The sequence below is a fragment of the Onychostruthus taczanowskii genome, unplaced genomic scaffold (genome assembly GCF_017590055.1).
Source record: "Onychostruthus taczanowskii isolate IOZ18803 unplaced genomic scaffold, ASM1759005v1 scaffold15, whole genome shotgun sequence".
In the NCBI taxonomy this organism is placed as follows: domain Eukaryota; kingdom Metazoa; phylum Chordata; class Aves; order Passeriformes; family Passeridae; genus Onychostruthus; species Onychostruthus taczanowskii.
In genome coordinates, this window is record NW_024498685.1 from 10344571 (window position 1) to 10362504 (window position 17934).

General features: G+C 46.7%; 1 protein-coding gene across 6 annotated transcripts in view; it reads left to right on the forward strand.

Annotated features, from left to right (window-relative positions):
• CACNA1C (calcium voltage-gated channel subunit alpha1 C) overlaps nucleotides 1–13654 on the forward strand; it is a 454995-nt gene extending 441341 nt beyond the window's left edge. For all 6 annotated transcript variants that reach the window (XM_041398795.1, XM_041398796.1, XM_041398797.1 and 3 more), the window contains 7 exons: nucleotides 455–807; nucleotides 1677–1703; nucleotides 3032–3160; nucleotides 3600–3709; nucleotides 5650–5753; nucleotides 8562–8879; nucleotides 9129–13654. In XM_041398795.1, the coding sequence (XP_041254729.1) occupies nucleotides 455–807; nucleotides 1677–1703; nucleotides 3032–3160; nucleotides 3600–3709; nucleotides 5650–5753; nucleotides 8562–8879; nucleotides 9129–9425 (1338 nt within the window). In that variant the 3' untranslated portion in view covers nucleotides 9426–13654. The remainder of the gene's footprint in view (nucleotides 1–454; nucleotides 808–1676; nucleotides 1704–3031; nucleotides 3161–3599; nucleotides 3710–5649; nucleotides 5754–8561; nucleotides 8880–9128) is intronic.
• The last annotated feature ends 4280 nt before the right edge of the window (nucleotides 13655–17934 follow it).

Genomic DNA, 17934 nt, shown 5'->3' on the forward strand with positions numbered 1-17934 from the left:
AAATTTCCTAAGCAACTTAGCTAAAACATTTATTTCTCATTTCATTCCTGTTACTTATAATTGTTTTCTTTAGTAACTTTTCCTCTCCTTTGGCATTTTCCTCCTTTCTTTACAGAAAGATGCTGTCAGTCCCTTTCATTACCCACCACCTAAACAGTACATAACTGGCTCATTAAATTTCTCTTCATTTCTTCCTTAAGATGGTGCTTAATAGTTTTTGGTGCTCTTCTCAAGTTCCCCTCATATCTAAATCCCTCCGAAATCCCAGCCTGTGTGTAGCTAGTCTCTGTGACAGAGAAGTCCTCACACTGCTTCCTGGAAGAGAGAGCACCAGTGCCATCATGCACACTTTGATCCTCATTTTTTTTTCCTCAAGAACAGTCTAAGAAGGAAAACACCGGGGCCCTTGCACATCTCGCTCACAAAGGAAAAATCCTTTCTGTTTCTCTGACAGAGAGCTGGAGGCTTGTTTGGAAACCATGTGAGCTATTACCAAAGTGACGGCAGGAGTGGGTTCCCCCAGACATTCACCACCCAGAGACCTTTGCACATCAACAAGTCTGGCAACAACCACGGCGACACCGAGTCTCCATCTCACGAGAAGCTGGTGGACTCCACCTTCACTCCCAGCAGCTACTCGTCTTCAGGCTCCAATGCCAACATCAACAATGCCAACAACACTGCCCTGTGTCGCTTCCCCAGCCCACCCAGCTACCCCAGCACTGTCAGCACGGTGGAAGGCCATGGGACCCCCTTGTCACCCACCATATGTGTGCAGGAGGCTCCCTGGAAACTCCCATCCAAAAGGTAAGTGTGCCAGCAGAGAGGGAGCCAAGGGAGCAGGTGTTGGAAGGTGCATGCAAACACCAGAGCACTGCTGCTGAGCCAAAGTCACTCCCAGACATTGCCCAGCCTGCAGCCTGGATTGAGCCTTCTGGTTCTCCACTCGTGCCAAAGCCCACAGATACGCACCAACTGGCCACTGCAAAGCACCAGCACTCTTACTGACCAACACACTCAACTTCCTTGGGCTTTATCAGGAAGAAACCTTTGTAAGATCCAAAGGGAACATTATTTATCCCTCCCTCACTGCAGCAAGGTGTTTTATCAACTGGTAACTGAAGCAGACTGCTCTTCATGTCTTAATCGCCCAATAGGGAGCTTTGTTGAAGTCAGTGGGTTTTCATTCAGTAGGTCACATCCCTGCAGAGGTCACCAAAGACATTCTGGGAGAAGGGAGGCAAGATTTTTGGAAACAAAGCAAAGAAAATCCCCTTCTCTGGACAGTTTTCAGGCTCTCTACACACAGATGACTAACACAAAAGGAATATAATTTTTCTCGGTGGGGGATTTCTTTTAATACTTTCAGAAACAGCAGGAAAGAGATGGATTTTTTTTTTCAGTGCAGAGAGTGAACAGTGTGAAAAGGTGGCCAAATGCTGCCCCCAGAAAGGACAGAATAGGACAGTAAGGCAGAGGAACTTCAGTGGGTGCAGACTTGCCCAGGTGAAGAGTCCCGTGGTTTTTCTATTTCATGCCTTCCTGAGGGAGCTCACGGGGAGTTGCACAACATGTGTTCCCATCTGCCCTCCTCCCTGCTGAACTCGTGCTGCTGTGACACTGCTAACAGGGTGTTTTTTCTCTCCTTGCTTCCCTGGGCACGTTCCTTGAATTAGGACACATTACTACGAGACACTGGGACGGTACGTGTTCTCCATACCCCTCTAATGCTGCCTGGCTGTAAGACCCACTGTCTTCATCCTGTTCAAACTCCAAATTCCCATTAATGCTGAATATGACCTCTCCTTTTTGATGTCAGTAGGGCTGAAATAGAGATACTGATCCCCATGATAGCTCCAGAAAATACTCCCTGCTCGGGGCAAGTAGCGGCCCATGTTCTGGCTATTTTCTAGATTTGGGGTTTTTTAGAGATTCTAGCTGGGCTCACACATCTACACATTCTCTGATCACAGCATGGTGAAATACACCCTGACATGTTCAAGCAAAAATTCTGTACAGTTTTGGCTAAACACAGACAGTTGAACAGGAGGAGATGCCAGGTACTGATTTCTTTTTCCCCTCTGCACCTTAGCAGTTTTACTTGCCTCCCATTTCAGAGGAGGGTCACTGCAGCACTGTCCTACAGGCTCTTTTACACAATGCATACCCACATCTCTCCCAATGGTTTTTGCTTTAACCACATGACAAGATAATGCTGCCCCTCCAGTCCCTAAAATATGAAACAAACAAAAAAAGCCACCCTGCTCTCTTCTGCAAATGCTAGCAAGATACTGAAATTGTTTCCACTGCCTCCATGTCCATACCTCAAGGATTCAAGCTACCTCCAGATTTTACTTTACTCCTCAGAAAAAGCAAAGTCCAAATGAAGTGAAATACGAGTGCTGTAACATGAAACAGGGGGACAGAGAGGAGGCAAGCAGGGAATTAAGGGCTGGCACACCTAAGGTTTGAACAGATCCTACTGAATTCAGTAGAAGCACTCTGCAGTTTAAAAAGGGACAAAAGGTGGAAAAGCCAGCAAGGATGAGAACATGAGCAGGAGGCAGAGGGAGAGCTGGTGCAGACTGAGGGTTTTGGGAGGCAAAGGCCACACATCACAGAGATGAGAAGGTTACTGTGAGTGTCCAGGAGGCTTCTGCAAAATCCATAACCAAGTCTTTTGCAACAAGGGAAAAAGCTTATTCCTGAGAGCCCATCTCAGGTTTTACTGTGAGTTCAGTGAGGTGTATCACTGGAAATGATCAGTGTGATGTGCACATTCATAGAGTGCAGGTAGTCACAAAGGACAAAATACATTTACAGTTTAAGAAACTGATCCTGTGAAAGAGGACACAGACAAAGATTGTTGCCTTGTATTTGTGAACTCTGTAGCTCTGTTCAGTCATTGATTTTCCTATGAAGGCTCTTCAGCATTATAATAAACTGGGACAGATGGAGCCTGTCATTCTTGTCTTTGTAACAGGTTGTCTTTACCATCTCCATATCTTGACTTGTCTTTTTTGCTCATTAGCTCCAGTTCCAGAGACAGCCAGCTGGCAATTGTTTGCCAAGAGGAAGTGTCTCAGGATGAGACTTATGATGAAAATTTGAATGAAGACATTGAGTACTGTAGTGAACCAAGTCTGCTCTCTACCGAAATGTGAGCTTTGCAGCCTTAGTCAAGGTGTTTGGGTGGTTCTTTAATTAAGGGGGAGAGGTGGGAAGAGGTGACATTTTTTTTCAATTTATGGGAGAAGGTCAGAAAATTTTAGACAACTCAAATATGAGAAAATATTTCCAGTTCAGCCCTAGAAGTAACATTGAAAATGTTATTTTTCACCTAGAATTTTCTTTCTCTGAATGAGATATCTTCAGGGCTGCCCCCCACATTCACTTCTATCTCCTGATGTTCCCAGAGCTCATTTTTAGAGTTCTCTGTCTCATGGTCTCCTGTTACTGCTCCTGGACCAGTAATAGTTTGAAGCTAGCTTGCTCTTGCATCCCTTTGCTAGCATGACCTTCCTGGCTTCCTTGCTGGAAAAGGGCTTTTTCTGCCCAGCATCAGCTGCTTTTCTAAATCCCTCTGCTCTCCTCCCCAGGCTTGCATACCAAGATGATGAAAACAGACAACTCACTCCACCAGAACACAGCAAAGGAGAGGATACCCGGCACTCTCCGAAGAAGGGGTTTCTGTGCTCCTCAGCTCTAGGTAACCTCCCAGCAGGGCTGGGCTGTGATTCCTCCCCCTTGGTGGAGTTCCCACACCTCCCTGAAGGAATCCCAGCCTGTGTGGGCATGGGTGTTGCTGTTTGCTGCATTCAGCTCATGAGACCAGGAGTCCCAAGGCGTGCAGACAATCCTGACCAGGCACAGGGCTCTGCTGGCTTCACACCCAGGCAGCAGATGAAGCTGTGGCTGTTTGGACAGTCCCTGTGATCTGTTTGATCAAGGCTGCCTGTGAATTAGGGCAGTTTATTTGAGAGGTGTAGGCTCTCCAAACAATCACCAGGGAGTCACCAAATAGGTGAGCCTTGAGCCTAGGGTGTTCTGCTCTGTGTGTATTCAGCAAGGAGAAATGAGAGATTGTCTCCTTTGTCTGCTGCCAGGAGCACGCTGAATGCCAGATTAAGTTAATACAACATGCATTTGCCTTCTGCTCTAATTGTACCTGGAGATTCTCAAGTGCTTCACTGGAGATGAAACCCATGAATCACAAGATTTTATGAAAGTATCAAGAGTCTGTGACAAAATGAACTCTTAGGTATAGCATTTTTCAGCCTTTTTCAGAGTATTGGTGTGGTGGAAAAGGGCATTGAAGGGAGAACCTAAAAAGAATCGTGTGTATAAAATACATTTTTACAGAATAACAGTGACAGACTACGTAGTGTCATGTTTTAAGTGAGGCTACTGAGTCTTCCATAAAATCCTTCAGGATGCTTCACTGTTCTAACAACATTTACTTTATTTCAAATATTTAAATATTAGGCAATGACAACTTCTATATCGATCTGTAAGGCAGTCAGCCCTTGAAACAATGCTTCACTAACTACATTCTAGTGAATATTTATATACTGATGTAATACTCATATTAGTAGTTGGATTTTTTCTCAAGAAAGAGGAAATACTTTTAACTCACATTGTCACATTCATTCTCTGGGTTATAGCATATTTTCTTCAACCCTGAGAGGGCTTTTTCTCAGCAATCCAATATTATAGATACTTACTATTTTCAGAATTCTAATTTTCTTCCCTTCTTTAGAAAAATGTCAACAAAATGAAGAAGACCACAAACTATTTTAATGTGCCATGTATTGAATAGTGCCATGTATTGAATCTTTAATACTGGATTTATTTGCCATTTTTCAGAAGTAAAGCACTTGATCATAAACATACTTTTCAGTAGTTTTAAATTCCTCATTGAGAGCATCTTTCTCATATTTAGAGAAGTAAAGTTCAATATAATTATATTAAATATATAAAATATATAAAACTTTAATTATATATTATATAATATATTGTTAAAGTTTTTATAGCGAGTAAACAACTGTAACTGTTTCAGCAGCTCCCTCTAAAATGTTTTTTTTCTGTCTTCCTTCCAAATTCCAAAAATGCTTCATTTCTAAGTCACCTTCCATTCACCAGTAAATTCCCCACTGATGGATTTGGTTGCACTTGACCTTGCTGTAGACACAGTCCCTCAAAGTGTGGCGTGTCTGGCAGCTGAGGGACACACACCACGTGCAAGCAGGGTGCCAGTGTCACCTGAGCAGCACAATGTCCCTGCCTGCCCAGCAGCAGAGTCTCAGCTGTCACATCCTGCTGAGGGCTCTGCCTCAGCCACTGAGAGCACTGCCACTGCTTGGGAGGGAGATCAGCTGCACGTGTTTAAAAGGAAAAAAGCGTTCAGAATCCCACCTTGCAGCAATCCCACCTTGCAGCTTGCTCAGAAGGTGGAGTTGGTCGGTTTGTGATGCCTGAGTGCTTTCTGTAAATGCATTTTCTTTGGAAAGACCATGGTGTTGAGGGGAAGAGCCTAAAGCATATGTGTCTTTGCTGTATGTCCAGTGGGACTGCACTGAAAGAAACTGAAAACAGATTTCCTGTGGTGTGTTGTGAGTGATGGACACGTTGTGTGTGTTGCTGTTTCAGGTCGAAGAGCATCTTTTCACTTAGAGTGTTTGAAAAGACAGAAAAACCAGGGTGTGGATGTCTCACAGAAGACAGTCCTGCCTCTGCATCTGGTCCATCATCAGGTGAGTGTTAATAACCAGACATGGCCTCTGCCACCTGCAGTGCCCCCCAGAGCATCCCAGCCCACTGTTCAAAAACCATTTGGGATAGATTCTCACCCATACCAAAGGCCCAGGTTTTAGCAATCAGGATTTTTATCATTCCCAGAATGCTACAGGAATATGTTCCTTGGAGTCAGCCACAGTTATCATTGTCTGATGCTCATGAATGAATAAAATAAAATACTATCAAAAAGATAAAAATACCTACCCAAATTGCATTCTGCAGTGCAATTACACTGGCTTTGATGGCAGTACGCACATGAATAAAGTGTGCACAGTCTAATATTAATTAAAGGTAACCAGTAAGTGTAATTAACCATTTTAAAACACAAACTGATTACATGTCATCAATCAGCTTCTTAAGGCCTTTGTAACTGTGCTCAGCAGCCTAGCAAATGTATGCCTAAGCACGTGCCTGGATGATTAGCCAGCTGTCAGGCTCCAAAGGAGAGCTGTGTCTTCTGGTTTGACAATGCCACTTTTTGTCACCCATAAAAGAAACAGGTGCAGATGGCAGTGCCAGCCTTGCAGGTGTGGCATCCTGCTCTGTGCAGTCCCCCCAGGCAGGGTAGAATGGCCTTGCTGCTTCTTTAGGCTGCCACAAGGGCAGAAAATGCCACACAGCAAGCATGGGAGGAGTGAGAAGTCAGAGGAGTGAGAGAGGGGTGGGCTTGAGGCTCCCTGGCTTTTCTCACCTCCACTTCCTGAGGGTTATCCTTTAATTCTTGAGCTCCAGAAAGCAGTGGTCTGCAGAGAGTTACAGCTGTGGCAGGGACAACCAGAAAACGTGTTGGAGCAGGGAGGGTTGGTCAGGAAACAGATTCCCACGTTCACCACAGCATCAACAGCCCTCCTGAGACTTTCTGCCTTCCCATGGCAGGCCAGGCAGAGGGAACACAGTCCTTCCAGCCCTCCCAGCCCACAAAGCTGACAGAATCACCTCCCTCCAAACCTCTTCACCCTTCCCCATGCCACCATGCAGCCCAAAATCTGGAGGGATGGGGCTCTGCCCTCACAAGTGTCACTCAGCCAGACTGAAGGGCTACCCTGAAAGAGGCATCTGGCTGCCAGCTGACAATGCTCAGCAATGTTCCTGCTTACAAAAATGTTAACCAACAACAGTGCCTAAAATAAGAACACAGGGTGGAAAGGTTGCCTCTGCTAAACCTAATGGATTCTGTTGCTGTGAAGGCTTGAAGAGGTGTTCTCATGGAATACCTGCACATCATGATATGTAAATGTGTTCAGCTGAAGCCCAAAGCAATCCTACAGAGCTCCCTTCAGCTTCCTCAGAACCTTACATTTTTGATAAAACATTTTGTGTAGGTTTCTGCCAACAGGCTGGAAAGTTGGTTCTGTTGTCCTGCCTGACACATCCAGGTCTCTCCTTGAAGTCCTGGCAGTTTAAGGGATGTGCTGAGGCCATCATAGCCTGCAGGGTATGACTTATTCAGAAGTTCTAAGGGCTTTCTTCCTCATTGAAATTTGATAGGAGTCTGACATCTAATTACTGAGAAAACCTTGGTGAACTTGCAGGTGACTAAGAATTCTTTTTTCAGAAGGAAATTTTTTTTTCCTGACACTGAAGTCATCAGCACAACATAATTATCAGTTCCCAAGGATTTCAGTGGCAGATGGACTGAGCTTCACTGAACATTAGATAGCTTTAAGTGAGCTGTCTAGTTTAAATCAGTTCAGTCCCACTGTGGTCAGTGGAGGGAAGGAGCATCACCAAAGGGCAAGTTTAAGTCTTGTGTAAGTCACGTCTTTATGTTTTCAGGCAGGCATTGAAGAGCAGGAAGTTTGCCAGTGCCTTTCTGCACAGTTAGCTTAGGCTGAATACAGAGCCTTGCCCCAGCCTGACCACAACACAATCCACACCCTTTTGTAGCATTTATTTCCATCTTTCTATGCATTTATTTCATTGCTCAGCCACGAGCTCTGTGAGATGAGCTTATGACTCTGACAGTCTTGCTTATAGAGCAAGGAAACAGTCACCATCAATAAGGCCCTGTGCAACAAGAGGCCTCTTGAGGAATTCGTTTTAAGAGCAGGCTGAATGACTCAGAGGTTGTGTACATGATTACAGGAAGGACTGGATGGCTGAAAGTATAATCATCAGATATTGATCCTCCCACCAACAGCAGACGCCTTAAAATCCAGTGGTGGATTTCAGGTTATTGCCAGCTGCACACACATCTAAAATGCATATCTGGTATCTGTTCAGGTTCCCTCAGCAGACACTTAAGACAGCAACTGGCAATAACATCCTGTGCTGTGTGTGGTGTCAGTGGTGGGAAAATGAGCTGCTGTCTCCCCCACTGGAGAAGAGGTGGTGTTTCTGGCAGAGCTGAGGGGAATGGGGCTGCATCCTCCTGGCAGTGCTGTGGGAATGGGGCTGCATCCCTCCTGGCAGTGCTGTGGGAATGGGGCTGCATCCCTCCTGGCAGTGCTGTGGGAATGGGGCTGCATCCTCCTGGCAGTGCTGTGGGAATGGGGCTGCATCCCTCCTGGCAGTGTCGTGGCTCCCAGGCTAAAGAACTCTGGTTTCTGAAAATTTCCAATCCAGCGCTTGGCACTAGCACAGGGTACACCACTTAAAGGAAAGCTTGCAAAATGAGTTTGCAGCACACATCCAAACCCTAGAAGGAGCTGGCAGCTGTGTTCACAAGCCTCGAGACTCTCCGGGCCTTTGTCGGATGATTTCTCCAGCACCTCCTGTTCCAGCCCTGCAAGCCCTGACTCACGCTGTCCCTCCTGTGTCCGCAGGCATTAGCAGTGGCCGGCCTGAGTCCCCTGCTCCAGCGAAGCCATTCCCCCACCATGTTCTCTCGGCTGTGCGCTACGCCCCCGGCCACGCCGTGCAACCGGGGCTGGCCGCAACAGAGCATCCCAACGCTGCGCCTCGAAGGGGCGGACTCCTCGGAGAAGCTCAACAGCAGCTTGCCGTCCGTGCACTGCGGCTCCCGGTACCCGGAGAGCGGCGGCAGCCCCAGGAGAGCCCGGCCGGTGTCGCTGACCGTGCCCAGCCCGACGGCAGGGAGCAGCCGGCAGTTCCACGGCAGCGCCAGCAGCCTGGTGGAAGCGGTAAGAACGCGCAGGCACCGAGGATGCTGTGGCACGGCCAGCTAGAAACATGGCCCTGGAGGAGCAGGGCAGCAGATCCACTGCTGCCAGCAGTGCCAGGAGTAGGAGAGCCCTTCTCCCAGGTTTAGATCATGAATGGGAGAAGGAAACACAGCAGTGAGGAGGGTTGTGTTGGAGGTGTGGCAGGGTTGGTGCTGCAGGGTACTAACGCGTGTCTTTTGTGTTCTGGTTCCCCGCCTGCTTTTGAAGGTCTTGATTTCCGAAGGACTGATGCAGTTTGCTCAAGATCCAAAGTTCATTGAGGTCACAACCCAGGAGCTCGCAGACGCCTGCGACATGACGATAGAAGAGATGGAAAATGCAGCAGACAACATTCTCAATGGTAACAGCAAGCAGAGCCCCAATGGCAACCTCTTGCCTTTTGCTAACTGCAGGGACCCAGGGCAGGACAGTGCAGGAGAGGAAGAGGAAGAGGTGCAGAACCCGGATTGTAGGATAAGTCAGGAGGAGCTCAAGGACAGCAGGATTTATATCAGCAGCCTGTAGTTGCCAGGGCTGGAAGCGATGCTGGTTTTTTATTTGTTTCAATGTTCCTAATGGGTTTGTTTCAGAAGTGCCTCACTGTTCTCGTGACCTGGAGTAACCGGAACAGCGTTCTTCATTCATTTCTGTTGGGACGAGTCGCAGAGTTGGGTGGTGTAAGAAAGCTTTTCAGGAGCGGATATAACCCCAGCACGTGTCCATGAGGGAAGAGTGAGGAGGAGGAGGAGAAGAAGAGGAGGAGAGCCAGCTCCCTCTTTTTTTCAGTCCCTGCACAAGGAACGACAGCTGCCTCCGGAGCACGAAGGGGAACCTCAGCTTCCTGTGGATCGCCCTAGCCAAAAGGACCCTGCGCCAAACGGGTGTCTTTCAACCTTGCTTGTAAAAATCATTTTGCACATATTCTGTATGAGCCTCACCGTCTCCATAAAGCCAAGGCCCTTTGATTCGGAAGGAGAGGAAGACTTCTGCTGTGGATTCCCACACGGCCACAGGGAGGAGGAAGCAGGAGAAGCCCGAGGCGCAGCCCAGCCCTGCCGAGACTCCGGCAGCGGCCCCTGCCGGCCAATCAGAGCTCGGGCGGTCACTCACCAGCCAATCCGAGTTTAGGCGGTTTCCTGCTGGCCAATCAGAGCTAGCGCGCCAACTGTGCCAGCCTATGGGAGAGCAGGCATGGCGGCGGGGCTGAGAGGCCGCCAGGCCTGTGCAGAGTTCTTCTTGTTTCGCAGTTTGGTATTTTCTTGAAAGCATGTTGCAGTTTTTATTTTGACTATTTTATTGTTGTTATTATTATTATTATTTTGAGGGAGAAGGGAGTGTTTACAGAGTTTTGTAATCACCTACCTTTTTTTGTTTTGGTTTATTTTCACCTTTGCAGATGTTAAATTGGTTTGATCATGTTGTATTATTTAAACTGGGGTGGGGGTGGTTTCTCCATTGGAATTTGGTAGAAGTACAATGATAGATGAGTTTTACCAACCATTATGTACACCGAGGATTTGTAATTTTATTTACTAGCAACCGAAACCTTTTGTTGTTGTTGTTTTATAATTTAAAGATAGTAGGCAATGCACTTGATATAGTCTTGCACATTTGAGTGATTGATTTGGGTTCTTTTTAGTGCTAAGTGTATCTGTGAGTGTGGGAGCGATGGGAGCGAGTGTGTGTGCATGTGTGTGAGTGTGTGTGTGTAAGAGCAGCTCTCCACGTCCTGGTTTGAGCTGCCTGTGGGAGATCTGTATCTGGGGCCATTCGAATGCAAAAACAAAACCACTGTCTCTGCTTTCGAAAAGGGAATCAGTAACTTTGCATTTTCTGTTCCACAAGATATGCAAAAACAATGCAATAATATTAATTTTAAAATAAAATTGTAAGTTGTGTCGGCATTAAAACTGTATAGAAAAAAAAATTTACGGGGGTGGGGGGAAACAAAAAAAAAGAAAAACAAACCAGAAGACGTTACGCTTCGATATATTCCGTGTGATGTTTTATTGCATTGATAATGTTTCTGTTGAAGAAACCGTTATACTTGAATTCAGGTCAGTTTCAGTATTTTTCAAATATTTTTTTAAAATGAATTGCAATTGTGCCAAGCAAAGATAATGAATTGAATTAAGTTTGTTTAAAAAAAAAAAGAAAAAAAAATAATCACTTCTTGTATATTTTGCTGCATGTCAAGTGAGTCATTTCGTATTTGGAATGTGCCAAGCTTTACCTTTGAACTTTTAAGTGCTTTTTTACGTGTGGTTGGGGAAAGGGTACTACTTTATTTTTTTTTTTCCTTTTTTAATTTGTACGATGAACAAAGTGTACCTGGTGTAAGTAACTATTCTGCAATCCACTGACAGGTTGAACGTTACTGATTTTGCATATCTTGTGTTCATTTTCCTTCTTCCTCACTCCCTTTTAACGTGCACGATGACTTTATCAGTAGAGAATCTTTCTTCCCGAGACTGGGACATTTTATTCAGGCTTTGTTTTCTTTCCTTTTGCTCAGTTCCTGTAAAGGTCCTGTCCCACTCAAGGGTGGCAAGACCCCCAAAGCCCATTTGGCAGATCCATCCTACAAGTTCAGCTGGCACCAGCAATTTGAGGAGCAGGGCGGAAAAAAATCTGGCTTCACAATTATTTTATTAAATAGCTGAACCCAGATCAATTTTAGCAGGATCCTGGGATAAGAAATGCAAGAATCAGAACAGTTGGCAAAGTAAAGCTATCTAACCCTGGTCTGGGCTGAAAGCAGAGGGAGAGATCTTTAAGAGGAGAATTGCTGCAGGCTGGTCAAGATGCAGGTGCCAAGTGACTTTTTGGTGTTCCTGTGCATGGTCTCAATTCTCTCCCCAGACTTTAGTGGATGGTACTAAGTCAGAAAACATCTGGCACCACAGCATGTCCCAGCCACAATTCCAGACCGGTAAGTGTGAAACTCTCACACTGACGGTTGGCCCTAACCCTGAGAGAGGCTGAACAAACAGGCAGGCATTGTTAGATTTTATGCAGCTGGTTTTTGTCTAGACTACTGCTGGGTTTTTTTTCCTCCTCAGGATGATTCACAAACTTGCAGATCAGTTCTGAGGTGTGATCTGACTCAGAGCTAAACTTTGATTCAAATCTTGAGCTTCTGCAGATGTCCAAGAACACCCTTCACTGCATACATTGATTACATTATTTTTGTGACGCTCTTGTTTTTCTTCTTGATTCTCTGGGGCATAAAGGAGAAATAGCAAAGGGTATTTTAGTCTGTAGTTTTTGAACTGGCCAGGATCAGCTCAAGATACCTTAGAAAAAAACAAATTACTAGCGAAATATGAATCCATTTGTACAAGCATCTGTCATCAAAGTCATAATTCAAGGCTTCCCTGGAGAAGGTGACCAGCTGGTGTGGGTCAGTCTCGTCCTCTCATCCCTGTGTGGAGATGGGCACACACGTGTGTCTCCCTGAGAGCTCGCTGCTGCTGATGTGCTCCAAAGGGACTTGAAAGGGAACAATGCCCATGCCTGGCTGTCATGTAAGGGCATTTTCTCATTTCTCATTAACTCATTTTCTTTCACTGCAAAGTCCATCTGACCCTCCCAATGGCAAACAGGGGTTCTTCACTCCTGAGAAACAGTGCTTACCTAAATTAGTGGTGACAATGAACATTTTGGATGCTTGGCAGCCCATCTTTTAGGATTTTTCTTGATGGGAAGGAAAATGACAGGAAGGATAGGGCCCCAGGCATTCTTGGTGAAAGATGTTGCTTCCTCGGGGGTCAGAGCCTATGGCCAGGGAAAACCCCGCTCTCTCCTGGAAGACCCCGTAGGTGCTGCAGAGTGGAAAATGTATGGCTAGCAGAGAATGCAAATGACTTCTGCAGTTTGAGGGGTAGGTGTTACATTTGGTAATTGCTGGTGCCAGCTGTGCAAACTTCTCTTTCTGGGGAGGGTGGCTTTCTTTTTCATTTTTTTCATTTGAGGTACTTCCAATGTGCACATTGTGACAGGCCTGAGCAAAGAGCTGCTGCCTCCTGCGAGTGAGGCAGAGTCTGGGGGACAGTGGGAAGGAGGGGGCAGGTTTAGTTCCTGGAGTGTTTCCCTGTGTAAGGGAGTGGATGGTGGGTACAATCCCTGTGCTGTGGACGGAAGCTTTGAAGGAACCGATGGCTGAGAAGTGGCGTGGAAGGAAAGAATGGGGAAAATGATCTGCTGTTTGCCTCTGAGCATCTGACTCGTGAGAGGACACTGCAGACTAAAGACATTTCTTATAAAACAACAGACCTCCTCCCTGTATCACTCCTGCTCATTAGTCCAGACAGTACTGGGTCAGCCACATCGGGTGCATTTCTTTTTTTCTTCCCTATTTCTGTGTGGCTGACGTGATGGGAAAGCAAGTGGAACTCATGATCCAGAGCTGGAGTTTCGCTGTCCACAGACCTTTTGTGCATCATCTGCCTCTTCAGCTGGACATGTGGACGATGATGGTGTAGATGCTGCTGCTACTGCAGGGGTCCCGCCTGTTTTCTTGCCCTGCCCACCACACCCCAGCACGGAGGGACAACCAGAGAGGCGCCATGTACAGAACCGCATCTATTTCTGCTTTGTTTTCTGACTCACAACCCTGCCCCAGTGACTACGACAACAACAACAACAACAAAAAAAAAGGGCAAATGCATTTTTTACATTTCTTGATAATTTCCAAAGCAATGTATCATTGCTTTCTTTAGACTGACGCCAATATAACAGTTGTATGGGTCTCAGCCAGGCTCCTGTGTCTTTTCTGCCTGAGTTTCAGATTGCTGTATGAAATGTATGCGCGTTTGCACACAGACACAGCCAGACGAGGTGGCAGCACCCCGAGCCCGTGGGGTCGGTCACCTGTGTCACAGATGGAGTTGGAGGCCTTGCTTTGTGTGAGTAGATGAGAAACCCCAACCCACTGGTCCAGGGAGCTGAAGTGAAGCAGCCCTACTGAGACAGAACTGAGTATCCTGAGATACTTCCATGGTCCTGCTGTGACTGTCCCCACAGCAGGGGCACTGGGGGGGAGAGGAACACTGAATGGGGAATTTGGAGCACAACAATATTGAAGTAGAATCCAGTCAGGGGTTTCTGGTAGCAGTGAGATTTTATCAGTTCTCATAATGAAAACTGTAGTGCATATAAAGAAAACATTTCAGGCCATCAGAAGCCCCAATTCCCATCTTGTTAACGTGAGGCTGGAGGGCATTAGAGGCCAAGGAGGTTGTATTGATGCAAAGGATGTGGAAGACAGAATTGGGCCCTGAAAAATTTAATTACATCTTTCCCCCATTTATTTTCTTCTTCAAAGGACTCTAAGAAATACAATTCTCAATAGCTGCACAGGGTTTCTTTTTTTCTTCTTTTGAATGTTGTGAAACTTTAATAAAAATTTTACTCTGGGTGAGCAAGCCCAGGGATCCAGAAAGTTTCTAATGGGATCTTAGTCCGTGGAGCTTTTATCTCTGTTCCTGCTTTGTTTCTGGAAAGCTGAAACCACTCTGGCCTTGCTGCTACAGCTCCCTGAGGTTGGGTGGGTGAGGGCAGAAGCACAGCAGGAGATATGTCCTGTTCTGAAGACAGATTGGGCTCCAATGGCTTTCAGAAAACTCAGTAGCATGACACTGGAATGGGAAAAAAAACCCCTCTTCTGATACAAACTTTAGTGTTCTACTTAAATTCTCCATTCTTCTCCTCCCCCTTACAGGGAACTTAACACTTGAGCATAAAAACCAGGCCTTCTTTAGGGGCACAAGGCTCGACTCAGTTGCCTCAGCGTGGGTGTCCACTGTCATTTGAGATACCCTACAGCATCCTCTGCCAGGTCTGCCGCAGCTGGTGGGGAGAGGCTCAGCTCCCAGCCCCAGAGGACGGCAGAGATCTCAGGTGGCAGGGGACAATTAGGCAACTTAATCAAGTCCCTTTCTAAAGGGCTAATTGAGAGGAGCAGCACCAATGACTGATGTAATGAGGGAATCTTCATTAGCATTACCAAGGGCTTAGTTAGGCAGGATCAGGAGCTTGTCTCCACACTCCCATGCTGTTGTTTTTCTACCCCATGTCAGGCACTTTGCCTCCACTCCTGCGGCCTGAAGTTGCCTCTGCCTGGTCCTTTCCTTAGGCCAGGATTAGCGGCTGCATCCCAGGCCCAGGGGAGCTGGGACAGGCCCAGGCAAGAGCAGGCGTCACTCCACTCAACCACAGATTTTTCTGCCAGCCTTCCAACAGCCCCTTTCCAAAGCTTTTTCCTAATTGAGACAGAACCACAAACTCAGACACCATTTGCTGGCATCATCATTCAGGTGATTAAATACCTGTGTTTTTCTGTTAGTTCTTTCCTAATTAGGCTGAAATGCTTTCAGTATTTTAAGCATCCTAAGTCAGTCTGTTCCCATCTCAAGCACCTAGGTAGACTGGCAGCCAATACTATCTAAGCATCATCAACTTTATGATTGCTCATAGAAATGATTGTTTCAAGCTTATTTAGTCTTAACAGTTTGAATGTGGGAAGATTTTGGAGGAGGAGGAGTGACATTGTAAATATCTCTGACAAACATTGCTGCATCACACACAAAAAAAAAGGGGAGATACTTATAAAACTGCCTTAAAAATCAATTCCGAATGATGAATCTCCCTCCAAACAATTGCCGCTTGACAGAGCAAGGGATGAGTCACTTTGGGTGAATTCTGGCAAGGAGTGGTTGGAATCTAGTCCGGTTTCTGGAGCAAAAGTGTAATTTAGGAGCTGATCTCTCACTCAGTCTGAATTCACATCAGCACCAAGGACTGAGCACTGCAGGATGCAAAGGCTTTAAGGTCTGGGGGTACTGTCTGTGCACGGTTTGGGTCTGGCCCGGCAGGTACTGCGTGTCTCCCAGTGACTTCAGGGAAGATGGGGTTCCTCAGCACCTCTTAAGTTCAGGCCCTGGAGCACCATTTCCTGCTCTGATCATCAGCTATAAATGTTGATAAATATAAGTGTTTTGCCTTCATTTGAATTGCCCAGAGCTGTAAAATGACCTCTCTCAAGTATAAATCAGTCCAGATATAAACCTCCTCTCCTACTCTTCCCTACGCTCCCTGCCCACCTTCCCAGCCCTCCCTTGCACCTCCACCCAAGCCCTTCCCTGTCTCAATTCTTTACCTCCTTCCACACTTTTATATCTAGTTTTCATGAACCCACAGAAATGCTTTTGTAAATACTGCTGTACAGTTTGTAACCGTCATGTAAGCCTGTCATCAGTGCCAGAGTCCGTCTTGCCCTCTCGCACGTTTTAAAATCAACAGAGGAAAGTTAGAGCGAATGGCCCGCCAGTGAGCTATAGGGTCATCTCTGTGTGGGACAAATGTATATTCCTGTAAGATTGCATTTTTATCTAAGGAATGATGTTATTTTAAAATTGCTAATAAATTTCTAAACAATGTCCAGATTTGTTCAATATTGTAAATGGTATCAAAACTCCTTTGACATGGCTCCCTCCTACCAGCAGTGGCTGAAAATTAAAGACAGCTTCCTGCAGCCCCTTATTTCCCATCGGTGGCCCTGCTGCCAGTCAGGGGCTCTTGTCCCTATTTAAGGGGCTGCAGACAGCCCCAGCCTGCCCCACTAAACAGCAGCTTAGGAAATCCAGCTGCTGTTGCACTGCTGTCACCACAGAAACCCTGCCGTGTCACGATGTCCAACGTGTGACTCATGTGCAACCACACACTTAACATTTTCTCTACTGGATTCCTTCTTACCAAGCACATGCAACAGAAAATGAATGCCCTCAGCTTAAATACAGTGTAATTAGTATATACATAAGCCATGAAGCTAATGGGATGATAACAAGTAGCGTTCCACACATTTGCTTGTCGATTGAGCAAATTTGTTCTACCACGGTTATCAGGAAATGACACCGCAATGCCAGCTGAGCACTGTGTTTGTGCTGCAGCATTATAAATCAGTGTGCTCAGCCCAAGTACATCAGCCTAAGATTCAGTAAAATAATGCCTAAAGAAAAAAGAACAGGGTTTTTTCAGCTACACGTGTATATATAAATATTTTTCCCTGACTTGCACACAACTGTCAGAACTGCAGGCTCTGCTGTTACTATTAAATCGTGGTGGCACAAAACGTTAAAAGCCCAGAGGTGATGAAAACCTGTAGGTGTCATCAGTGCAGGGCAGGAGGCTCCCCAACAGAAACTTCAGTATCTGCAGGCTCAGACTGCAGTTAGATACTTGCCACCACAAAACCATAGGAAACCACCGTGCTCACGGCCCTTGGTCAAAGCCCAGCAAAGAGCTTTGCTGGAAAACTCCCTGAGCTGGCAACTCAGCTGAGTTACAGCTCTGTGTGAGACCATTAGGTGAAATCCATGGCAAAGAACAGGTGAAGGTGGCTGTGGGTGCGCTGCAGTGTGAAAACAGTGAGAAACCTGGTGTGAAACCTGTGAGACAGCTGAAACGGGGAGAGCCTCGGGAACGAGTAACAGGTTTGCAGAGTTCCCTGCGAAGTGGGCGCTTAGAACAGCCCCATAATTGGAAAGGCAGAGCATACACAAAAAGAATGCTTTTTGTTCGGCAGCGGCAGAGCGCTGCTGATGTCAGTTTTTAATGCTCACTGCATTTACCCGAAGCCAGAGACGAGCACTGGGAGTTCCACCTCAGCACGAGGAAGAACTTCTTTACATCCAGGCTGGCAGAGCCCTGGAACAGCTGCCCAGGGAGGCCGTGGAGTCTCCCTCTCTGGAGACATCCCGAACCCACCCGGACGCGTTCCGGAGTCACCTGCTCCGGGTGACTCTGCCCTGGCAGCGGTGTTGGAAGGGATGATCTCCCTTCCAACCCCGGCGATTCTGCGACGAGCACGCAGACCTCGGAACCCACCGACATGGGAACAGGACGACGACCCGCAGGTCGAACCAGGTTTGGCTCTTTAACCCCAAGCTCAGCCCACGGACGGCGCTGTGCCCAGCGGGGAGGAGCCGCTCGGCGCTCCCGCAGCCCGGCCCGGCCCGGCCCGGCCCAGCCGCGC